General features: G+C 30.2%; 1 protein-coding gene across 1 annotated transcript in view; it reads right to left on the bottom strand.

Annotated features, from left to right (window-relative positions):
• Positions 1-25,421, bottom strand: part of DNAH7 (dynein axonemal heavy chain 7) — a 278,808-nt gene that overhangs the window by 64,383 nt on the left and 189,004 nt on the right. The window contains exons 45-49 of the mRNA XM_074302814.1: positions 25,060-25,245; positions 11,015-11,178; positions 7,109-7,263; positions 4,398-4,588; positions 31-164 (exon numbers count right to left, since the gene is read on the bottom strand). Coding sequence (XP_074158915.1) covers positions 31-164; positions 4,398-4,588; positions 7,109-7,263; positions 11,015-11,178; positions 25,060-25,245 — 830 coding nt within the window. The remainder of the gene's footprint in view (positions 1-30; positions 165-4,397; positions 4,589-7,108; positions 7,264-11,014; positions 11,179-25,059; positions 25,246-25,421) is intronic.

Genomic DNA, 25,421 nt, shown 5'->3' with positions numbered 1-25,421 from the left:
ATAAATCTCATAGTTAGCAAAATGTGAAACCTTTTGTTTTCAGCGCCTTGTAATATCAAGGCTTGCTTTTCTTCTTCAAGATCTGGTCTCTCACGTGCAACTACAATTCCAAGAAGCTGATCTTGCATTCCTTCAGGAGTTATCATAAAGTTTAGTAAAGTGACCTATTAAGTGAAAGTTTTAAACAAAAACACTATCATTAAAGTCATTTTACAATTAAAAATCCCCTACATTATCTATTGACCAAGTTTCTGCCTAAAATACTTTTAAGATCTTCCCCAAAGCACATTTAGTCTAGAAATTTATGTAAGGATGGGAATATAAAATTTAGAAGAAATTACAGATTTTAAGAGACATGATTGTATTGTAAAAACTTGTAATCTCATTCCCAAATAAAACAGTGTGAAGGTGCTTGCTAAAAATTATTCATTGCTGGCAAATCTTTCAATGATAGATGCAAAATAATTAGATTGAGAAAATTCCTCATAATTGAATATATTAGCTATATTCTCATTTTAAAGTTATTAACAGTCATAAGAGAAAAAAATAAGAGCACTTAGGTTTTTTAAAAGTATTTTTATTATATAAACTCTCCTGAATTATAGTGACAGACTTGTTGATACAGAAATGAACTAAGAAATCTATATTTTTTCAGTATTATTTGATAGTTTCTCAGTATCTAGTTGTTTAGTTTTGCTTTTTTTTCATTCTATTCATTACTACTGTCACATTATCTACTTTTCTTTAGTAATGATATTCTCATTCTGTGTTATTCAAATTTCCTACTCATAAATCTTTATTCTCTTATTCCTAAAGATTTCTTATGACTGTTGATTTTCCCCCAAAGGTGATGGCCATTAGGAACCAGTGCAATGTATGTGTTTCCTTCATTTTATTCTATTGATACAAAATTTACATTGGAGCATTGGTCCCCTTCAGAAATGAGGTTTAAGACAAGTATTTTCTAATTCTTAGACTTGTGCTGTGATCCATAGTTAAACACATAAAGACCTTCATAAACAATATCCTCTTTGGGAATATCTAGGCTAGTTATTTCTCCTTCAAATTGCTTCTACAATTATTCTGCTCACAATTATCTCTGGGACCCATTAATGCAAAATATTTATATTGCTGTGGCTTTCTCAGTATTAGTTCAAAGGTCAATTTCTCACTTTTATTAAATGATACAAAAACCCCACCTCTCAATAATTACAAAATAGCAGAAATGTGTTTTTTGATATGTTTTTTACTCACAAATATGAAGTTTTAAAGAAGCAGTTAATATTGGGGCACTGAATGCCTTTTCAGAGGTTATTTGTTTTAAAAAATTATTCAATTTTTGCTATATTTTTGGACAGCATATAAGTATTATTACCAATTTTCTAATTTCTGATAGAAATAGATTTCAATAATTTCATATATCAATTTTTAAAAATACATTTGTGGAGTCCATTTAGTTTTCCAAATTAATTAGAAAGAAATACTTTTTCCACAGGTAAAATCAAAACATAACTCTTGAGTGACGTGATTTAAAATATGGAAGCATAGCTTACTACTGCTGTTCTCAAAGATGAGCATAAGGGGGTGGGGAAAGGAATATTCTGGAATGTTCATCAATTGAATTAGGAATATTTGAGGAAGAGTTTCAATAGAATAAATGTGAATAGGTAGATGAAGTCTAGCTAGGGAAAGGAACAACCATTTATTTTTTATATATTTCAAAAAATTTGTTTAGCTGTGTACATAGTACTTCCCCCATACACCTTATCCCAGTTAGAATATATACTCCTTGAAGTCAAGTGCCATTTAGCTTTGGTTTTATATTCTCAGGGCCCAGTATATGTGCCTTGCACATAGTAATAAATGCTTATCAAATGAACTGAATAAATGAATGAGATGGGAATTGAAAAGACAAAATTCTAATTAAAGCCAAAATGAAAGAAATAGCACTGTTTTAACCAAGTAAATATAGCAACATTCGTTGAGCAAGGGGAGAGTAAGCTATATATTTTTTCAAAATGACAAATGTATAATCGGACCCAAACACTAATACCTTTAACATATAAATTAAGAATTGTGGTGAAAATTACTTAAGTACCTACATGAATAAAATTCTAGAATCCCCATGAAAATTTTTAAGTTAAGTTTAAAAATGGCAATATAGAGAGCCAGCAAGACAGTGATTGATAATAAAGGAATTAAAAAACAAATGGCTTTAAGAAAATGTATAATCTGAACTTTAAATTATATAATTAAAAATTCTTAAAAATTTTGCCTTTATATTGATAACAATAGTTTTATTTTGTACATCAGTATTCAGACATGGGAACAATATGCTGAAAGGTTTGAGAATATTCTAGTTGGTATAAGAAATAGAGTACAAGGGAGGTTACATTATTAAGAAACATACACTGCTAGCAAAAATGCATGTTTTACAAGCATTCTACAATTTCATACAAATGAAAGGAAGAATTTACTTCATATTTTTTTTATGTTAAACATTTTAAAGCAGTTTTTAAAAAATTAGTCTTTTGTTTCATATGTGTTTAGAACAAAAAAATATATAGTTTCATCAATGTATTTTATTTAGATCTAAATGAATATATTTCAGCATAACGTCTATCACCCCTTTGGTGCCTTTTCAAAGGAAGTATACAATTCTTTGTATAGAATTATAAGAAAGGATCCTAATTTGTAAATGAAAGCAAAGTAACTGCCTCACAATGTTTTTTAAATCCCTATTTAATCAATCCAAGCAATTAAAAATAATGAAGCAATAAAATACTCTAGGGATCTTGAGGATTTCAATAGTGACTCATAGATTATTTTCTTCTCTGGAGTCTTGTAATATTACAATAGGTTAATGATGAACTTAAGATTTTTCTGGTACATGTATCATTTTCTGCATGTTTTATTTCATATTTATTTTTTTTCTTATGTTCTTTATTTCTAGAAATTTTGGCAATCCATTATAGTTTGCCTAGGAATTTAAATTTAATGTTTTATATTTCATTTTGTTTCACTTGCAAGTCACATTTCTAAGTTAATATATTTCTTAATTTAATTAATAAGATATAATTAAATTAAGAAATATATTAACTTAGAAATGGTGATGACACCACACAATTTTTATTTTTATTTGATAAAATATAAATAAAAATAAAAATTGTGTGGTGTCATCACCATACAATCTCTATCTATTAATTCTACCCGTACTAGGCTATGAACTCCTTAAAACTAAAGATTTAAATCCAACTTTATAGATAGTACCTACCACACCATGGATACAGTAGTCACTAATCTAATACTTATTGAATGCTTCATTCATAACAAACTATAGATATGATTAAAAATTAATTTTCCCTCAAAATCCTCACCAAATTAAATTTATCAGACTTTCCATATATTTAGGAGTGTTCACATTTTAGAACACAATTCCATTTTCAAATGTTTAAAGATATATGTTAGTCTCATCTTTGCACATAATTAAAAGTCACTGGTGGCTACTGCTAACCTAAATTATTTGCTTCTTTTATTTTTAGAAAATTTCCCTATTTCCTAAATTAAAATGTAACATTCTCAAATATTACAACATTTAGAATTATATGAACATAGATGATATTCAGCTTTATATTACTAATCTTGACCTCATTAAGTCTCATATTTCAGAATGGGAAAAAAAGTTTCTTGTCTTTTCCCCATAGCTTTATTTTATTGTCACCATTAGAAATATTTCCATTATCTACTGGAATCATAACCTCAGAAATTAATCTAATTTTTCCTCTGCCTCTGGAGGTCTATATTTTTAGGGGCTTAGTTATCTTACCTTTACTATATCCAGAGAAGATCTTATAACCACCATTTACAAAACCTCCCTCTATTTAACTAAACCCATCTTTTCTTCCCCCTAGTTCTGAAACATTGCCACTGTCTTAATGTTTTCTTCATGTTAGTCATCAAATTCATGATCCATTTTGCTTATTTCCTGGTTTCAGTTTGAGTCATGGATATCTGATTAAGGTCTAATGTTTTTTAGTCTCTGATGTTCAAAAGTACCCTTTATCACTTAAAGAACCTTTTAGTATCTTCAAAGTACCAGTGGGGAAAAATCTCTTTCAAATAGTGGAGAATAAAATAGAAGAATCTTGTGTTGAGAAACAGAAAATGCAAATTTTTAATGTGCAAATAAGAATGCAGGTAGTATATTATCATTTGATGATACAGACTAGCTTTCAAAGAATATGAAGGAAATATGCTTTACTTAAGCACTGTCAAAAGCAACATTTACAAATCATAATACTTTCAGGAATTGTTGAAAATTAAAAAAAATGCTTCTAGAAAGGAAAAAATGGTTAATTGTAAAAACAGATTACAAACATTTATTTTGAAGTACTAACCTTAACAGATGTTTCAGGAAGGTAATGTGGATTTCTAAGCTTAGTTGTGATATAAAAGCGGAAGTCAGGTGCATATTCAATTGTAGAGTCACCAAGTCGGATACATATACTCCCACTTTGCTTAAATGTTTGCTTTAATAGAAGAGGCTCTAGGATAGGATCCAGTTCTTCTCCGACATTTTCCAGCAATACTTGAACAAATTCATAACAGGATTTCATGTTATTATATTATTGGACATACTCATTGCATTTATAACAGACAAAAGATAACATTACAACAAGGTCAACCATACAAAATTCTTTGCTTTGTTGACTTTATGAGAAACTTTCTGTAAAAGATGGTCAAAAATTATTAACCCTTTATACAAGGAAAGTTGTCTATGTATATAGGGATATTGAGAATATACTAGAGAATGGTAGTTTTATGTGTAAGTATTAAATGAAGTTTTCCAATGTTTCTTTCCTTAGAAATTTTCTCAGTTTTAAATTGAAAAAAAAAAAAAGCAAATTTTTATTTACTGAAAGCCATTAATAGTTTTAAGCAAGACTGATAATCTCAAACTAAACATATGGTTAATTCTAGTGACAGAAATATGTATATAAATGGTAGGTAATTAGCTCCTTGTTCTTTCTTAATATTAGGTATAATATTAGGTATTATATTATGATATATTATTCTGTAGCCAGGATTCAAAACTATAAAGATGTAAGCGATTTTGAACACAAGTTGACAGTCATTTGCCAATATCATATGTATTATTCACTTTCTATGTTCATTTCCTCTCTATAAATGAGCTAAAATATATGTACTTTTACTTAGCATTATAGTCATCTAGAATTTTCCAATATTTAAAGACAGGTGCTCAGATGGAAGAGGACTCAATTGCATCTGCTTTTTAAAAACTGTAACAGTGAGATTCATTTTCTTGAAGGTTAAATGCAAAAATAGCTGCACCAGCCGCCATCTGTTTCACTCTTTATAAAACTAAAAATGGATTTAAGATATTTGTCCCTTCTCTTTGATGAATTACAATATATACAATATAACAATTATTAACCATGTTTAAAAACTTACCTTTTTAGTCAGATCAGACCTGGGATAATGGAAAGAACTCTAGATTAGCAGCCAGGAGAACAAGGCCACAGCTTTTAGCCTCAGACAAATCTTTAATCTAACCTTAGGTAAATCACTGTCTCTCATTCCCTCTCTCTTTGCATCCCCAGAACCTGACATAGAGTTTGGCACATAGGAGGCACTTAATGAATGCTTGTTGATTGAATGTTTTTCATTGACTTCATCTTGAAAATGAGAGAATTGAACAATTTGATCAATTTGGACTGAGTAATTTGATAAGATCTAAAATTCTGATTTTAATATTAATAGGTGAGAAATTATCTCTGATTTCTCTTTTAAACTCCCATAGTATGTTACATTAGCATCATTTCATTTAAATGGCATTATGTTCAAACATATTTATTCACCAGTTCCATTGAATTGTCAACTTCTTAAGAGCATAAAGCAGCACTTTGGTATTGCCTTGCTCAGAAAATGATTGTTGAATGTATAAATACCTTATTGTGAATTTTCTTTTGGACTACACCTGTGACTTAATTGGTATGGGTTACTCCAAGTGAGAAATCCCTTTCCTTTAATAGAGACTGGCCAACTGCTGTGCAACTTATGGTCTTAAGAGAGTAGTTTGAGATAATGAGAATTTAAGTGACTTGCCCAGAGTCACATGACCCCTATCTATTAGAGACAGTCCTTGAGCTCAAATTATTAAGACTCGGAGGCTGGCCATCAAAGCACTTATAACATACTGTCTATTAAAAATGTATATGTTAACACAATTTTAATATTTGTTGAATGAATTAATACAGTTTTGTGTATATTAACATATATGTATGTGTATCTCTATATATGTATATATATACATATATATGTATATATACATATATGTATATATTTTTTCATTTCTGGTTATTTCCCACAACTATCAAATTCTGCTCTCATTCAAGTTTAGTATTTATAAGTAAATATTCATTATAAAAATTGATATAAAATTATGAAACTATTTAAGATATTTTTGTTATGCAATACTATCTCAAATAGAAAATAAAATTTCCATGTCTTTTAAGGTAGCTTAAATTTAAAATATGATTACTGAAACAATAAAATATTTAATCTGACAATTAAATTTAAGCTGATATATTTAAAGCTTACATGAGATTTTTCCTGAAAAATAATTATGAGATTCTTGATGCCTTTGTTATAAGAAAGGAACAATGACATAACATCACAGATGTCATAAATTCCTTAATACTCATATTATATATAGAGAAAGGAGGAAAATTTGCAATAAAACAGATGGTCTTGTAAGCAAGTTTTGGTATATAGCTCATAGACTTCTAAAAAGAAAATCAGAATCATAATGAAAATTAAAGTGTGTCCAACTTCAGGCAACAATTAAAATAGCTAAATTAGAGAAATCATTGCAAACAAATTTTTAGGCACGGAAAATTTCCTAACCTGCTGTGATTACAATTATCCTAGTTTAATTTGATTATCAAATAATGAATAGAAGAATAAAATCACCATTTTTGTATGAAGTTGATGTTTGTCCTTTTTTTGCATCTTAAACAATTTTTGAGTTAATTGTGCCCTCTCTAGGCATTTTGGTAATATACAGTTTTGCTATTTAGTTACTTACCAGGTGTTCCAAACTGGATGCAATTTTCCAGGGTCCTTACATAGTCTGCATCACTTAATTTGATTATGTGAAGACTATTGGCTTTTTCCATATTCTTTACCCATTTATTGGCTTGACCCTGAGGATCTATCATTAGAGGCCATCTTCTTGCATTCCTAGAAGGGAAAAAAAAAACAAAAACGGTCCAAAAATGAAATTGCCTACATTTCATTTAGTAACTTAATCTAATTTCATCACAACATATATTAGAGTACCTAAGAAAGATAAGATATAACTTCAAGAATTATGGTTTTAATGTCCTAATTGAAAAAAAATAGAACAAGTTAAATTGGATGACAAAATTTATATTTCATTTTCTCATATTAATTGGCTCAAAATCTGAAAATATTCATTATTTTTAATTCAAATTTAATTTGTATTTAGTTTCTTAATTTCATAGGAAAGTTTATAACATTGTACATGAATATTAATTACGTCACTTATCAAGTAAATGTTTCTATTTTCTCATTGTTTATTTTTTCAATTCCCAAAGAAAATTATGTTCTTAGACCACCACTGTTTTAATGAAATTATTTAACTAAAAGGAAAATAGTAAAAAAAACTGGTTAAGTCAAATATAAATTGTTTTTCTGTTTGAAACTTAAAATTCCATAAATTTTAAACTACACCTTTAAAATTATTTGCCATTCTTGCTGGTAACATCAGTGTCAATTAATAATATCTTTGGAATAGCTATGACCATAAATTATAGGGAAAAAAAGCCAGAAAGCTAATTTTGAGTCATCTAAATTCAAAATACACATTCAAAATTAATTTTTCATCTTATCACCAAAATACTTGGTCCATTCCTCTATCTCAAATTTTCTTCCTTTTTTTTCTTTTTACAAATTTTAAAGTTTTCATTATGAATGTAATAATTAACAACAAATACAGCAAAAAATTTTAAAGAAACGAAACTTAATGAATTAAAGCAAAATCACCAGACAATAGATAACAAATAATTCTTCCATATCATATTCCTCTCTGACTATGCCTGAAATTTTATTATTTTCAGCTTTTTCATATATCCTTGTAAGTCAACATGTATATAATTCACTTTTTGCTTATTTTACTTTCCATACTTTCTCATAGTCACACTTATTGTTTCTGTGATAAATTTTTTAAAAAGACAATAAAGTGTGTCATAAGTCTGGGCTAGGAATCAAGACAACATGAGTTCAAACTGCACCTTTTGTGTACGTTGATTGTGAATCTGGGTAAGTCATTTAACTCTTCAGTGTAACAGGTCCCTCTCAAAGACTACCGAGTTGTACAGCAGTTACTGATCTTCATTGGTAGGAAGTTTCTTTTCAAGGTACTCCTTGAACTGATGAGATCACAGATATGGACCAAAAAATAATACTACAATATTTCATTTCATTAATAGATGTTGATATATTAATGGATCTATGGTCTCATCAATGTAAATTCTTCCTTTAATTTCACTGCAGACAGCAAAACATCCACACTATCTCATCTTGTGGGTAGGAAATAAGGACACTGAATGAGAATTCTTAATATTTTAGTTGTCTGAAAATATCCCATGACTTTTTTTTAACCTTGTGTGTTGTTTCTGTCTTTTTATCTTGTGGATTCAGCTTTCATTACTGTATCTCTAGTACTTAATTCTTTTCTATGAGACACTAGAGAAAAACAACTCACGATCTTTAAGCAATGTTTTTTTTTAAAAACATATTTTGATATTTTTATGTTAGTGTCTTTACCATGTGTGACTGAGCAGTAACTATTAGACTCCCATGAATACCTTTACCCCAACATCAATGTTTTGATATATTCATCTTCTAAAGAAATCCCAAACCCATCACTGCCTACCTAAATTTTTCTTTCTTTTCCACCTAGTAAGACACTGGCTTACTGGGTCATTTTTTTTGGGGGAAATTTGTAGTTTTAATTATAATTTGTATTTTTGTCTTATAAAGTTATATGAGCCATTCTGTTCCTTGTAGTTGATCTATTGGTCAAAATAAATTCAATTAAATTTTATTATTATTCTAAGTATGTTACTGTTTATTGCATCACCTCATTCGAATGTGTGAACTAATGTGATGATGTTAAATTTTTTATGATACATAAATATTAAGTTGATTTTTACATATGTTAGAGCATATGCCAAAAAATTTAAATATTTTTTCAGTTGACCATACAGACTAAATAGATCAAATATTTTCACTAAATGCATGAATATTCTAAGAAGAAATTAGTTCTTTTTGTTGTTCAGTCATTTTAGTAGTGTCCAACTCTTCATAACCCCATTTGGGGTTTTCTTGGTAAAGGTACTGGAGTGGTTTGCCATTTCTGTCTCCATGTTTGTCATACCAAAACAGCTAATCATTCCAATGACCAAATACACAAAGTTTAATTTGAATTTTATTCCACATATATAACTTATTTTGCTGACAATTCATATGAGTAGTTGAAATTACTGATTTTTGTCATAGAAAATGTTTAATGTACCAGTATTCTATTGAATCTATAGTCTCATCAATGTGACTGTTCCCTCCAATACTACAGATTCCAACTTATTTTGTTTCTTTATCCTGTATAACTCTAGTCCATATCCTCCTATAAATTCACCACAAAGAGAGGCCACCCCCAAAACTGAATGAATAGAATTAGTTGACCAAATATTCATTACAACTTATGAAGTTTAGATAAGATTTGGCATCAGACTATTGTTGAGAAATTTGTGTTAATTAGAATGAACTTTTTGTCAAAAACTTAAAATTCAGATAATGAAAAAGTCAAGAACATTCCCTTTAAATTCCAATTCTTGGGTAATATACACTTAAAGCTGAAAAAATGGGGAAAAAAACACAGTATTTTCACTATAAACATTGTTACCCATGTTTAAGTTAAACAAAGTAAGTGTGCACCCATTAAAAATGTACTTATTAACTGTTTCAAAAGATGTTATTTCTTTTTTTTATTATTTTTTAATAGTTTTTATTTACCAGATATATGCATGGGTAATTTTACATTGACAATTGCCAAATCTTTTGTTCTAATTTTTCCTCTCCTTCCCCCCTCCCCCCAGATGGCAGGTTGACCAATACATGTTAAATATGTTAAGAGTATAAATTAAATACAATATATGTATACATGACCAAACAGTTGTTTTGCTATACAAAAAGAATCGTACTCAAAAGATGTTATTTTATTTTATACTACAAATAGGTGTCTAAATAAAGACTGATGGAATAGATTTGCTAGGACAGCACATGTTGGAGGGGGTATTCCTTTTGGCCCTTCCCTATCCCTGGGAATTTTCCTCAAACATGTCAACACAGCCAAATTTAATGTACAATCTATAGCTAAATTTTCATGAGTTTTTCAGAAATATTAACAATAGCCCACATGGCAATTAATGTGCTAGTGATAAGCCTCGCTAATAAGCTTTGTTGTTCAATTGTTGTTCAGTTGTACCCAACTCTTTGTGATCTACTTGGGGTTTTCTTGGTAGAGATGCCATTTTGCCATTTTCTCATTTTATAGATGAGGAACTGAGACAAACAGGGTTAAGTGACTTGCCCAGGGTCACACAACTAGTTAGTATTTGAGACTGGCTTTGAACTCATAAAGATGAGTCTCTCTAACTCCAGACCTGGAATTCTCTCTACTGTGCCATCTAGCTGCTCTGATCAGATAAAGCATTCTGATTCTCAGATGGCAAAAATGGGGCTTTCAAACTAATGGGGCTTGCCAGAATTAATGCTCTGCTGACTTGGACCTAGAAAAATTGTGTAAAAGCACACTATACTAAGGTATGATAACAAGATGTTATTGGAGGTACAAATCAAATACTCAGCAGCTGTATTAGTCAACTTGAGAAGAAAACATTTTCCTTACATAATGATGATTCCATTATCGATGGAAAAAGAATCTGAGGGCAAACCAGCAATGTTCCAAGCGCGGATTTTCACAGGTTCTCCTAATGAGCTTGTAAGAGAATAATCATCTGAGCAAGGGATGCCTCTTTCTCTGCATGACAATGTCCATTCATCAGTTTGGTTCTTTTAAGAACAAAATAAAAGGCAAAAAAATTGGATATTAGAAAATTTATAGTTTTTATTTGACAACAGATGTTTTTTGGATTAAACATCTCAAAATTAGAATTTTCTGATATTTTCAAATATAAAGTTTTAGTTTTCATTATAAAGAAGGCATAAGACAGAAATATGTTCTATTCCTTTTTAGGATTGAAGGACTTATGTGAAGCCAAAGCTATTTAATATGAAAGTTAGTAGAACTTTGTGTATACTAAATAAAAATAATTATCTACATTATTCTAAAACCCTTATCGCTGTGTAAATATAATTTGAATTATAAATATATTTCCTCATATATAAAGTTTTTCAAAACTTAAGAAATATAATGTTGTAATATAAGCACTAATTCTTTTTTCAACTTTGTCACTGAAAGGGTAAACAATTGCAAAAAAAGGGTTTTTTTATTAGCCACAAATTAGTGAAACATATCTGGCTTTTCTGTTTAATATAGTTTTTCCTCAGCTTTAAGATCTTTGAAGAGGAAGCTTAATGCCTCCTGAAGCATCCTATTTCATTTTATTGGTTTTGTTTAGTCATTTTAGTCATGTCTGACACTTTGTGACCTCATTTTGTATTTTCTTAGCAAAGATACCAAAGGGGTTTGCCATTTCTTTCTTTGACTCATTTTATAGATGAGGAAACTGAGGCAAACTGGGTTAAGTGACTTGTTTAGTTTCATGCAGGAAGGAAGTATCTGAGGGTGGATTTGAAGTCAGGAAGTCTTTCTTACTCCAGGCATGATGCTCTATCCATTGGGTCACTTAGGTATCCTATTCTATTTTTTTAGACAGCTCTTATTTTTGAGAAGCTTCTCCTTTAGAGCAAGTGGTTTATGAATACCTATATAGCTGGGTGGTTTGGTAGGTGAATATAAAAGATATAAAAGACCTAAATTCAAATCTGACTCAAGAGATTTAATAGCTCTGTGTCTCTGGGCAAGTCTATTAACTTCTTTTCATCTCTATTTCTTCATCTATAAAATAAGAATAATTATAGCACCTAACTACTATGCTGGTTGTGGAGATCAAATGTGATTTTTGTAAAGTACTTTGTAAAATTTTAATTTACTTTATAAATACTAGTAATTATTAGTATATATAAATTATTATTATATATGTTATTATATATTATATTAGTATATATTAGTTATTATTAACTTTTTTTTGAAAAATAATATCCTAATAACTGTATTTAAATATAATTGGCTTCACCAGACAGTTAAGGATACAAAAAGAAGAAAGAATATCTGCTATAAGGAAAATCTGACTTTATCTTTTTGCACTTTCCACCTCTACTACAAATCCTGCTTTTGCCCTTTGGGGTCAGAAATACCCTTGAAAGTATTAAATTTCACATCCTTCTTTCTCAATGAGCTCATTCCATTCCCCTTCTTGCTAAAAGAGTCAGCATAGTATGTATAATATTATTGAATAAAGTTTAAAAAAATCTTTCCTTCAAGTAATGTTTTTTTTTAAATGATTTCAACCATCACATCATCATAATTTCTGAATTCTGGACTTATGATCAGGAAAGAAAAATAGTTTAAATCCTGTCTCTTGCTAGCTGTGTAGCTAGAACCTTTCTGAATCTCTGATTTCTGAACAGTATGTAAGGTCAAAGATGGAAAAGACTGTGAGCTACATGTACATAATAATACTGAAATGTGATGAGTCCTGGTCTCTTCAGCTATTAGTGGCTTACATTGTTATTCACGTTTTGTATATTTGTATCTGTTAGAAAGAATGCTTCATTGGAATATAAGCTTCATGAGGGCAGGCACTAATTTTTATGTGTTTGTATATTATTAGTTTGGCACAATGCCTGGAATATAATAAGGCACAAAATAAATGCTTATTAATTGATGGATTGTTTTAGTTGTATGTTGCATTGTGGTTGCATGACTGGTAGCAAGAACAAATGACTAAAGGACTTCCAAGACACTTAAGGAAGGGAATCTAAGAGACTCACATTCTATCCTCTAGAAGAACCTTGCTTCTAACATGTCAGAAGTTGGAATTGGGTGATGAAGTGCTATATTGATCTTATATATGGCATCAATAAAGAACAAGTACTGGTCAAGCCCTATTATTTTATAACCAGAGACTCCTAGAGCTAGAAGGGAACAATTTCTGCATTATTTATAGATCCAGATACTACTACTACTACTATTATTATTATAGGTCCAGATAAAACCACTATCAACACATACTACATATTTGGAGAGTGTAAGCAATAGCAAATTTTTGAAACTTATATGCATTTTTTAATCTGGAAGAAAATAATATCAGAAATACAATAATGACTGATATTACATAGTTACCCATTAGGAATCCAAAAGTTTCTATAGCTATTCAAGTATTTTAGAGAAAGTATTTCTTTGGATATGAATCCCTTGTTAGGATCCATTATGACCAAGACAGAGTCTGTAAAAGTAAACTATTTCAACACATGCTCAATTTGATAGTTATCAAAAAGTCTCAAATTATATTTTACCACCCTCCAAGAAGATTCACAACTTGAGTTTTTAGTCACAAATTAATTAACATGCTAGAAATACTGAGATCTGACCAGAAATCTCAGTGCAACCAACATAGGGCATTCCTAGTGCAGTGTGTACAACTTTATGTGGGATGATGCTTAAGAGTTTACATCAGTTGCTGAAGATTAGTTGAGAACCACACTTATCTATTAATTTATGCTTTGTAGTCTCAAAAAATGGAGAAGTAAAAATACATGATCACTATCTTGGCTGAGAGATCAGGTAAAGTGAACCTGCTAATTAATCATTTCAGCTTAAAAGAAATAAAAAATATCTCAAAAATGAAATTCCTGATTCAAAGATTCTGATGATGAATAAAAGAGGGAGATGATTTTTTTCTCATGGTCCATTCTGGCAATTTCATTGCTGCAAGAAATTACTTTTTAAAACAAATTATCAACATTATTTTATTTTTTTTAACAACAATTTTTTTTAAAAATTAAAACTTCTTATTTTCAAAATGTCTGCATGGATAAATTTTCAACACTGACCTTTGCAAAATCTTGTATTCCAATTCCTACCCTCCTTTCCCCATTGCCTCTCCTTGATAGCAAGTAATCCAATACATGTTAAACATGGTAAAATACATGTTAAATCTAATATATGCATACATATTTATACAATTTCCTTGCTGCACAAGAAAAATCAGATCAAAAAGGGAAAAAATGAAAAAGAAAACAAAATGCAAGCAAACAATAACAAAAGGAGTGAAAATGCTTTGTTGTGATCCATACTCAATTCCCACAGTTCTCTCTCTGGGTATAGATAGCTCTCTTCATCACAAGATCATTGGAATTGGCCTCAAATCATCTCATTGTTGGAAAGAACCATTTCCATCAGAACTGATCATTGTATAATCTTGCTATTGCCATGTACAATGATCTTCTGGTTCTGCTCCCTTCACTTCATGTAAGTCTCTCCAGGTCTCTCTGAAATCAGTTTCTTTTTATCGTTTCTTATAAAACAATAATATTACATAACATTTATATACCATAATTTATTCAGCCATTCTCCAACTGATGGATATCCACTCAATTTCCAGTTTCTTGCTACTACAAAAAGGGCTGCCACAAACATTTTTGTACATGTGGGTTTCTTTCTCTCCTTTAAGATCTCTTTGGGATATAAGCCCAGTAGAAATACTGCTGGATCATAGGGGATGCACATTTTAATAGCCCTTTGGGCATAGTTCCAAATTGCTCTCCAGAATGGTTGGAGTAGTTCACAACTCCACCAACAATGTATTAGTGTCCTCTCTAACATTTGTCATTATCTTTTCTTGTCATCTTAGCCAATCTGAGAGGTGTGTAGTGGTATCTCAGAGTTGTCTTAATTTGCATTTCTCTGATCAATAGTGATTTAGAGCACCTTATAATATGACTAGAAATGGTTTCAATTTATTCATTTGAAAATTGTCTGTTCAAATCCTTTGACCATTTATCAACTGGAGAATGGCTTAAATTCTTATAAATCTGAGTCAGTTCTCTCTATATTTTAAAAATGAGGCCTTTATCAGAACCTTTGGATGTAAAAATGTTTTCCCAGTTTATTGCTTCCCTTCTAATCTTGTCTGCATTAGTTTTGTTGTACAAAAACTTTTAAATTTAATAATCAAAGTTATCGATTTTTGTGTTCTATAATGAACTCCAGTTCTTTTTTGGCCACAAATTCCTTCCTTTTCCACAGATCTGAGAGGTAAACTACCCTTTGTTCTTCTAATTTGCTTATAATATCACTCTTTATGTTTAGATCATGAACCTATTTTGACCTTATATGGTGTTAGGTATGGGTCAATGCCTAGTTTCTGTCATATAAGTTTCCAATTTTCCCAGCAGTTTTTGTCAAATACTGAGTTCTTATAATCATTAAGTTACTATAGTCATTGTCTACTTTGTCCTGTGACCTATTCCACTGATTGACTATTTTATTTCTTAGCAAGTACCAAAAATGGCTTTGTTGACTACTGTTTTATAATGCAGTTTTAGGTTTGGCACAACTAGGCCACCTTCATTTGCATTTTTATTCCTTTGAAATTACTGACCTTTTGTTCTTCCAAATGAATTTTATTATTTCTTCTAGATCTGTAAAATGATTTCTTGGGAAATTTGATTGATATGGCATGTAATGAATAGATTAATTTAGGTAGTATTGTCATTTTTATTATATTCACTTGGCCTACCCATGAGTACTTGATATTTTTCCAATTGATTAGATCTGACTTTATTTGGGTGCAAAGTATTTTGTAGTTGTGTTTATATAATTCCTGAATTTGCCTTGGCAGATAGACTCCCAAATATTTTATATTATTAACAGTTATTTTAAATGGATTTTCTCTTTGTATTTCTTGCTGTTAGACTTTATTGATAATATATAAAAATGCTGATGATTTATGTGGATTTATTTTGTATCCTGAAACTTTTCTAAAGTTGTGTATTGTTTCTAGTAGTTTTTAATTGATTCTCTAAGTATACTATCATATCATCTGCAAAGAGTAATAATTTGATTTCCTCATTACCTACTCTAATTCCTTTCTTTTTTCTTCTCTTATTGCCAAAGCTAACATTTCTAATAAAATAATGAATAATAATGGTGATAGTGGGAAATCTTGTTTTAGGCAATCCCCTAATCTTATTGGCAATGATTCTAGTTTGTCCCCATTACATATGATGCTTGCTGATGGTTTTAAATAGATGCTACTGATCATCTTAAGAAAAACTCCATTTAAGTGGAAATCTTCAACATAAAGAAGATCCAACTCACTTCCAGTTGATCAATGATGGACAGAAACAACTACACCCAGAGAAGGAAAACTGGGAAGTGAATGTAAATTGTTAGCACTAATGTCTGTCTGCCCAGGTTACATGTACCTTCGGAATCTAATGCTTATTGTGCAACAAGAAAATGGTATTCACACACATGTATTGTATCTAGACTATATTGTAACACATGTAAAATGTATGGGATTGCCTGTCATCGGGGGGAGGGAGTAGAGGGAGGGGGGAGATAATTTGGAAAAATGAATACAAGGGATAATATTATAAAAAAAAAAAAAAGAAAGAAATCTCAAAAGAAAAAAAAAAAAGAAAAACTCCATGTTTTTAGTGTTCTTAATAGGAATGGATGTTGGATTTTACTAAATACTTTTTCTGCATCTATTGATATAATCATATGGTTTTTTGTTAGTTTGGTTATTGATATAGTCGATTATGCTAATAATTGTGCATAGTATAATATAATAATAGTGCTAATAATGCATTCCTGGTATAAATTCCTCTTGGTCATGTATTATTATCCTGGAGATGATTTTCTGTAATCTCTATGTTAATATCTTATTTAAGATTTTTGCATCATTATTCATTAGGGAAATTGGTTTATAATTTTCTTTCTCAGTTTTTACTCTACTGGTTTAGCACCATACCTGTGTCATAAAAGGAATTTGGTAAGACTCCTAATTTTTTCAAATTTTTTGCATAGTATTGGAATTAATTGTTTTTTAAATGTTTGGAAGAATTCACATATAAATCCATCTGGCCCTGGAGATTTTTTTCTTGGGTAGTTGATTAATAGTTTATTCTATTTCTTTTTCTAAAATGAGACTATTTAAGTAATTTATTTCCTTTTCTGTTAATCTGGGCAATCTACATTTTTTAGATGTTCTTCTATTTCATTTAAGATGATCAAATTTATTGACATATAGTTGGACAAAATAGCTCCTAATTATTGTTCTAATTTTCTCTTCATTGGTGGAAAGTTCTCCCTTTTCATTTTTGAAACTAACAATTTGATTTTCTTCTTTTCTTTTTCTAATCAAATTAACTAAAGGTTTATCTATTTTGTTGATTTTTTTTCATAAAATCAACTAAGTTTTATTTTTTAATCAATAGTTTTCTTACTTTAAATTTTATTAATGTCCCCTTTTATTTTCAGAATTTAAAATTTGGTATTAAATTGGGGGGCTTTAATTTGTTCTTTTTTTCCCCTAGCTATTATAGTTAGTTGCAAGCCCAATTAACTGATCTTCTCTTTCTCTATTTTATGCAAATAAGCATCTAGAGATAAAATTTCCCCTAATAACTTCTTTGCTGCTACAAGAAATTCCTAATGAGAAAACTTTCTCTACCAATGCAGAGTAGGCAGATTGGCCCTTGCATCTTACAAAGCACCTGGGGCACTGAGAAGTTAGATGACTTTTGCAGGTTGGAGGTCCAGTAGGAATCAGATTTCTCAGGGCTTTCTGACTCCAGTGTTGTCTCTTCATTTTGACAGCCTACCTCACTAATAGTACAAAAGAAATGAACCAGAATGGGAACTGAGGCTTGACAAATGATTGATGTGTATGGAAAGTCAAAAAAAAAAAAAAAAAAAAAAGAGAAAACGGGGAATGAACAGCAAGGAATTTGGCATTTGTTTTGTGGTGTGTGTGTTTTTTTTTTAATGTGAAAATCCATTTATTTAGTCAAGCAATTGGCAGAGACATACCCTATTATTTTTTAGACTTTAAGTACTACAAAGGAGCTGTCAGGACTCTATCAAGACTGGGGGGTACTTGTCAATGATTTTAGAGAGCTAAAGAATGCACGGCATGCATAGAACTTTTATTGCAACCAATTAGGAAAGCCAGACCAATTAATAAGTTGCATTTTGGATGTAAAGTAGATATTTTTGCAGTTACATAGACATATTCAAAGAATGAATACATGATCACTAGGACAATATAGTGGAATGAATGGATCTGGAGTCTTATTGATGTGAATGTCCTCTTCAACAATGTAAATCATAACCCAACTATGGCTGTTCATCCTGCATGACTCATGTTAATGTCCCAGTCCACCACAGGGGTTTAATCAACATGCTGAGGGCCTTTCTTTTCTCTTGACATGATGACAATGCCAGTGGAGCACAGGAGCTCTCTAATAGTTTTTGTCATATGAGCTTTTCCCCAAACATACATGCCCTTTGATTCTATTCTTTATTGTGGTTCTTTTTATAATCCCTTACTTGTGTTACAGCTTGCTCAGAACCACCATGTGCCTTTCCATTGCCCTCAAAGCCATATCAGATTTTATTTCTTTAGAGACTCTATATCTTTCAGTCAGCTATATGAGAGTAAAGGTGAACGAGTACATGTTTGGAAAGCCTGTCCACTTCCTATTAATACATTCATCAAAGATGTCCTCCTTACACATTTAGATTAAAATAATATTTTTATACATAAAGAAAAGCATGAATATACATCAGTAAATGCTGATGTGCTCTTGGTTACCTTTTTAAAAAAAACTATTAAGATCTGAAATATTTTCCAAGCCTTTTGTATCTCCTCTTCTCTCACATACCTTGTAAACTGATCCTTCAGTGGTCCTCATAATTGGTCTCCAGCATGGATCTACTGTTTATATTTTTAAAACTTGGCCCCAATCCAGCTGTTTTTCTAAATTTCTTTATTGCTTTTCCTACTTCATATGATATTAGGATCTAAGGGTGATGATTCTACCATCCTTTGTGGTAAAAAAGGGTTTTATTAAAAATCGTGTCCATCTCTTCCAACTTTAATGCTTTTAGTCCTTTTAATTTCACCCTTAAATACCATTAGGATGACTTTGCTTAATGTGGTCTCTCAATAAACTTTCGTTAAATTTAGGTTTTACCACATGCTTTTCTTCTGTGTTAAGATGTGATACAACTTATAGTCTTCAATACTCATCTGTAAGATTCTATCAATGAGTTTATATCCTAAACCAGTTTTGTGCTTGGTTACCATATTTTACTCACTGGCAAGTCAAATATCTCCTGACTAAAACACTTTTTAGGTTCTTTTGCTCTTACCATGACAATCAATTTACATTGGCTGAACTTCTGCATGAAATTGTTATCAGATTTTTATCAATAAAATTGTTCAAATAGATCAGGTTGGAGTTGTTTTAACTGATTATCATATGTTTTTTATTCTTATTCTTTCTTTTAGATTTGTATTAATTTTGACCTGTGTTCTAATAAGTTGATAGTCTATTTTCACAGAGACATTGGGTTCAGGAACAACTCCCATATATCAGTAATAAGTTATTTTCTATATGTTAAGATAGAATCAATTTTCCCTTTTTTCTGTGATGTTATTTGATATTATTATTGAACATAATGTCAAATTTCCCTTATTTTTTCTTTAATGAAAGAATTTTTGATGTGGAGGTGTAAGAACTTTGTATTGTTGTTGCTCATCCATTTTTGAAGAGAATCAGTGACATTATGACATGATGTCTTGACTTGAAAGTGAATTGTAGTTAAGTGACAAAGTCTTTTGACTCATTCCTTATTCTTGATCCATGTTTTCCAATATTATTACACTGAAGTCAGTGAATGCTGAAATTAGATGGTTTTATCTTTTCTTTATTTATTTCTTTCTCTTTAAAAACAATTTCTCTACCTCTTTATCCTAAGTAAGAGATAATTGATGAATAACCAGAAACTATCTTCAAGGCAGACTTTTAAAAATATTTATCATGAACATTGCAAAACAATATGAAAAAACTATCCCATTAAATGGTCTTGTTTCCTTTGGCCACATCATGAAAACCAACTCCATCATCTCCTTTATTTGTCCTTAAAAGGGAACTTGAGAGCCATCCTTCTATTTAGATGCAATATACTTCTATCTTATAGTTTCAATTATAGTGAAAATACCAAGAAGTGATCCAATTCAGTTTCTCCAGTTGAATATTCTACTGTTGATCACTTTGCAAAAATCTCCTATTTAGAATTAGCCCAAGAATTCATCACCAAGTGGCCAGTTTACTAGAGATGAGCTTCTCTATATTTAGCTAAGCTGGTTCTCAGAAACAAAACTCAACTGTTTTCAGGTTCATTCTTTTCCAGTATAGTGAAACTTGTTAGGATATGTGTTCGCCAGCATAATCTTTGAAAGTTACTATGCCACACTGAATAATCAAGACTTTGAAGAGTAAATTATAGGAAATATTTTTCTCATGATTTAAAAGTGTTTGTGCTTAACCCAAAGTGCCTAATATGCAGAAGACTTACTTTACTACAGAATTAAGCTCAGTAATTTAAGTTGTGTACAAATCAAAAGGATGAGCACAGAGCACTTGTTATAGGGATTTTTTTCTACATTAAAATATCAGGAATAGTTATTTTTCAGCTAAAATTACTAGGCTTTTAAAGTCGACACCTACATATAGTATCCTAAGGACTACCAGATTGTGACATTTGTGATTTGGTAGGCAGAACTTTTTAATATAAAAACATGTTTTCTAGGATTATAAAGGGAAAATCAGCAGATGGTTTTACAATTTATAAAGATAATTTATTTTAAATTACTTTGGAAGCTGAGGAAGATAAAAATAAAGTAATACTGTTATTTTATATCTTCAATACTTCAGTGGATCTGACATCATCAATGTAGACATTCTTTCTCTTGGTACAGGATGAGCTACTACTACTGTTTACACATTTACCTATTCATTCATTCACTAATTTATTTAAGCCTGAATTGTGATTTCAAATGCAAAAATAACTCTTAATGAGGAAACTCCTTCTACCAAAGCAGACAGGCAGGTGATGTGCAATCTGAACCTTTGGAATTTGAACCCAGGTTGTACTAGCTAAGAAGCCAGACCTCCCTCCATTATAATAACAGCCATTATTTATATGGTGCTTAGAGTGTGTCAGGCACTGTGCTGCATGCTTTATAATCATTATTTTATTTGATTCTCAAAATAACCCTAAAACCCGTTTTACAACTGAGGAAAAAAACACAAGTTAAGTGAATTGCTTTAATCTTAAATCACTATCCTGTTATTATTCTTTCATATTTAATATTCTATAGAATCTTGAAAAGGTAGATAACTAATGCTTTTTTGCATATAAGTAATAACATAAAGTAATCTTATTTGTAGACTCACTGAAAGTATCTTGGAATTAATTACATAACCAAAACAGGAAGATGGTGTGATATGTATTTTATTCTAATTCCATAGTTTTAATTTCTCTCATTATTTTTCTATTTAAAAAAACTTAACATTCTGCATAATTTTAAATTATTTGGTTGACAGTGTTTGAATTGATGAGTATGCAATGTGTACTTTATAAGTATGTGTAAAAATATACTAATTTATTTTTCTCCCTCTTTTGGATTATAACTATAGATAAAATCTTTAAGTGACATACACTGCATTATAAATAAGGAAATTTCTTCCCATGAAGTATTGGATCTTAAATGCTTCCTGGGCTCTATTCAGAAAAAATTTTTAGTTATATTCAACAAGTTTAATGGAGTAATTCTGAGTTTATTCTTCACTATTACTATGTTAAATGAAGTATTTTTTTCAAAAGTATTTCTACTTTTTGCCTGCTGATCATGTGCATTGAGGATATTTATTAATCTTCTTTTTCAAGTCCTCTTCCTTTTGATGAGGAAGCTTTTTCTTTAATTGACTTTGGGTGATAATCTTTATGTTTAATTAACACTGTATGGCTTTTTGTTTAGATACCATTGTATAAATTGATGCCAAAATATATATTGATAGTGGAATTATATAAGTATTAATGATCAAAATGAATTCTTCCCATTAAGTTTTGACTTTGGTTTTTTTTAAACATAAAATGTTATGCTAGATGATTTTCTCCTTGACAGAAAAAAGTTTGATTTTTTTTCTTTACTTGATTATTCATAAGTATTCATCCAATAGTTCAGTTTGATCTCTGGATCCAAGCTTTAAGTTTTCAGTTTCTAAGCATACATGAATAGTCTTATGGAAATTCACACAAAATCGAAGAGGTATTAATGAGTTTTTCTGTGGAGGCATATAGCTTGATATTATAATATGATTCATATCATGATATAACTTTCTATTGTACCAAAAGCTATATTCTATTCTTTTTATGAGTGATGACAATGGGTTGAAGGATAGCAGAATCATGGTAGACAAATTGTTTTTCTAGAAAATGTATTGTTTTTTTATTAACTGTCCTGACCTCATTGAGTTCAAAGTGTGTTTTAAATAGCAAACAGTTTTCCAGCAGACATAAAAATATTCTAGCATTCTTTTATGTTTAGATTCATTTTATTATTTGCAGTATGTGATAAAGCCTAGAATGCAGAATTGAGTCAAAAGCTTTGGCATAATCAATAAAGAAGGTGTAAGTGTTACATCCCTTTACTCTTTGGTTAACATAAGACCATGACTTTATTCAGTAATAACTATAGCAAGTTAAATTGCTCTTCAAATTTCTGGAGAAATTTTGACACACCATTTTTGCTTTTCAGCCAATGTTTTTTTTTTTAAGTACATATATATATATATATATATATATATATATATATATATATATATATATATATATATATATATATATATATATATATATATATATATATATATATATATATATATATATATATGGGGGCAGCTAGGTGGCGCAGTGGCAGCCCTGAATTCAGGAGGACCTGAGTTCAAATCTAATCTCAGACACTTACCACTTCCCTGGGCAAGTCACTTAACCCCAGCCTGGGGGGGGGGGGGGGGGAAGTATTTATATATATTTGAGCAACATAAGTATTACTTTACATAAGTGCATAAATATGCACTTTATATAATCAGTCTTTAAAGGATTCACTACAGTTCTCATCTTAAAAAAAAAATTCTTTCTTAAAAACACACCTCATAAATGTGATGTCTTTTGTTAAGAAATTTGAGATAAGGTTTGCATCTAAGAGGAATCTTGTTTACATGCTTCACTAATAATTCACACACCACTGTGAAGTGTTTGAGATAATATTTATCAGATCCACTGCTTCTGTGTTGTTGTTTTTTTCCAGAGAAAGCAGAGGTTCATGCCTCTTCCTTGAGGTACTGTCATTTCACTGATGATATATAAATCTCATTTTTTTTTGCTCCAACTTACATTTTTTGTTATGCTGAATTTCTTTCAACAATTTAAATCACCTGAAATATTCTACATTCTTCCCTTTTGAAGACTTCTTTTCTAGCTCTTTTATTTCTCAAGGTTTTTTTTTTGTAGTGTTTTTATTGATATTGAATTGTTTACTTTGATTGTTGAGTTTCTTTTATTCCTTATGTTGCCTTAATCTTTAGACTTTTACTTTCAATTGTTGATTAAGAGTTATCAAGAATTTCAGATATACATTTGTTTTCTGGATTTCATTATGCAGTTTGCTTTTTTTTTTTGATTGTCTTCAATTGAATAATATGGTCAAGATTTCTGTATGTACCCGCTGGATTTTGATTCAATCTTTCAATGTCTTTTCACAGGTTTTTAATATTGACAAAGGCTATAACATATATCATGATAAGCAGATTCTGAAATTTTTTATACCGTCAAATATAGGAGCATAAACTTATTCATCATGGTTAAAGAAGATAATATTTAAAATTATTTTGTTTGTTCTGCTCTGTTATTTGGATTTCTACCATCAAATTCAAAAGGGCTTTTAGAAATTCCATCCTAAGTATGTCTATATCCTCTTCAAAATAATTTGAGGGATTAGAATTATTTTTGCCATTCTTTCATTATTCAGTAGCAATTCTATAATTTTTAAGTATAGATTTTTAAAATTCCTTAGGTTTTACAGTTTCCTTCTTCAGAAAAAAAAGTAACTCCTCTATTACTATTATCACTTCATCTCTTCTGGATTTAAGAATGCAGTCATTTACTAGGATTGCCCTGCATTGATTTACACAGAAAATTATGATGACAATTTTAAGCCATTCATTTGTTCTCATCCTGAGAATCTTGTTCTGTAATATATATCCTTTACAGAGGAATTGCCCAATGTTCTGGAAGCCTCCCTCTAGGTCTCTCTACATTTTGCTACATTTTTACATCTGTGTAACAACTTTCCACTCCCCACTTTCCACCCTCTTGCTCCCCACTTATATGGTGGGGAGGGGGGAACGTTCTTTAAATACTGTGTAAAATGTAAAACAAACAAAACTTCATGTGAACAGCACATCCCTGGTCTTGACCTGACAACTCCTTACTTACTACTAAAAAGAATGGACTATGGGAAAGAGTTCTGCATTTTGTAACAAGGAAAGGAAACATCTATATATGTTTGTTTCTCTTCATCTTGTATTTCATTTTAACCTCAAAGTTCAAACATTGTAACAAGTTTATTGGTACACAATTATATGTTGGATTACTATGGGTACGAAGGAATGCTATTAGCACATATTTATCATTAAATAAAACATCGATATAAATAATAGTTTTATAAATTGACAATTTTCCTTGAAAACTGCTTATATTTTCAAATATCTATACTACACAGTTACCTGTCGATAACTTGATGTAAAGGCTCCCAGGTAAGCTACAACTCCTGATGAAATGAGCATATTGCCAGTCAAATTAATATACAAATGTCCCAAGTCCAAAGCACTTAGACTCCATCGAGTTTTCTCCCCTCCAAGGCCTCCAATCAATTGCTCAGCTCGCTCTAGTTTTTTGCTGCACAAGTCAACCTTAAAAAATAAAGTAATTTCTTCTTAGTGTCCAGAAAGACTGAGTTAAAATTGACAAAAGTTTGTATTCACATGTTAAATTATTCATGCTAAAATATTCACATAATAATTTGGCTTTTCTGAATAGGAGAAAAACTATTTGGCAATATATTTTTAAATCATAGAATGGCAAAACC

Source organism: Sminthopsis crassicaudata, chromosome 3 (assembly GCF_048593235.1).
Source record: "Sminthopsis crassicaudata isolate SCR6 chromosome 3, ASM4859323v1, whole genome shotgun sequence".
Classification (NCBI taxonomy): domain Eukaryota; kingdom Metazoa; phylum Chordata; class Mammalia; order Dasyuromorphia; family Dasyuridae; genus Sminthopsis; species Sminthopsis crassicaudata.
This window is presented reverse-complemented; position numbering and strand designations above follow the sequence as displayed.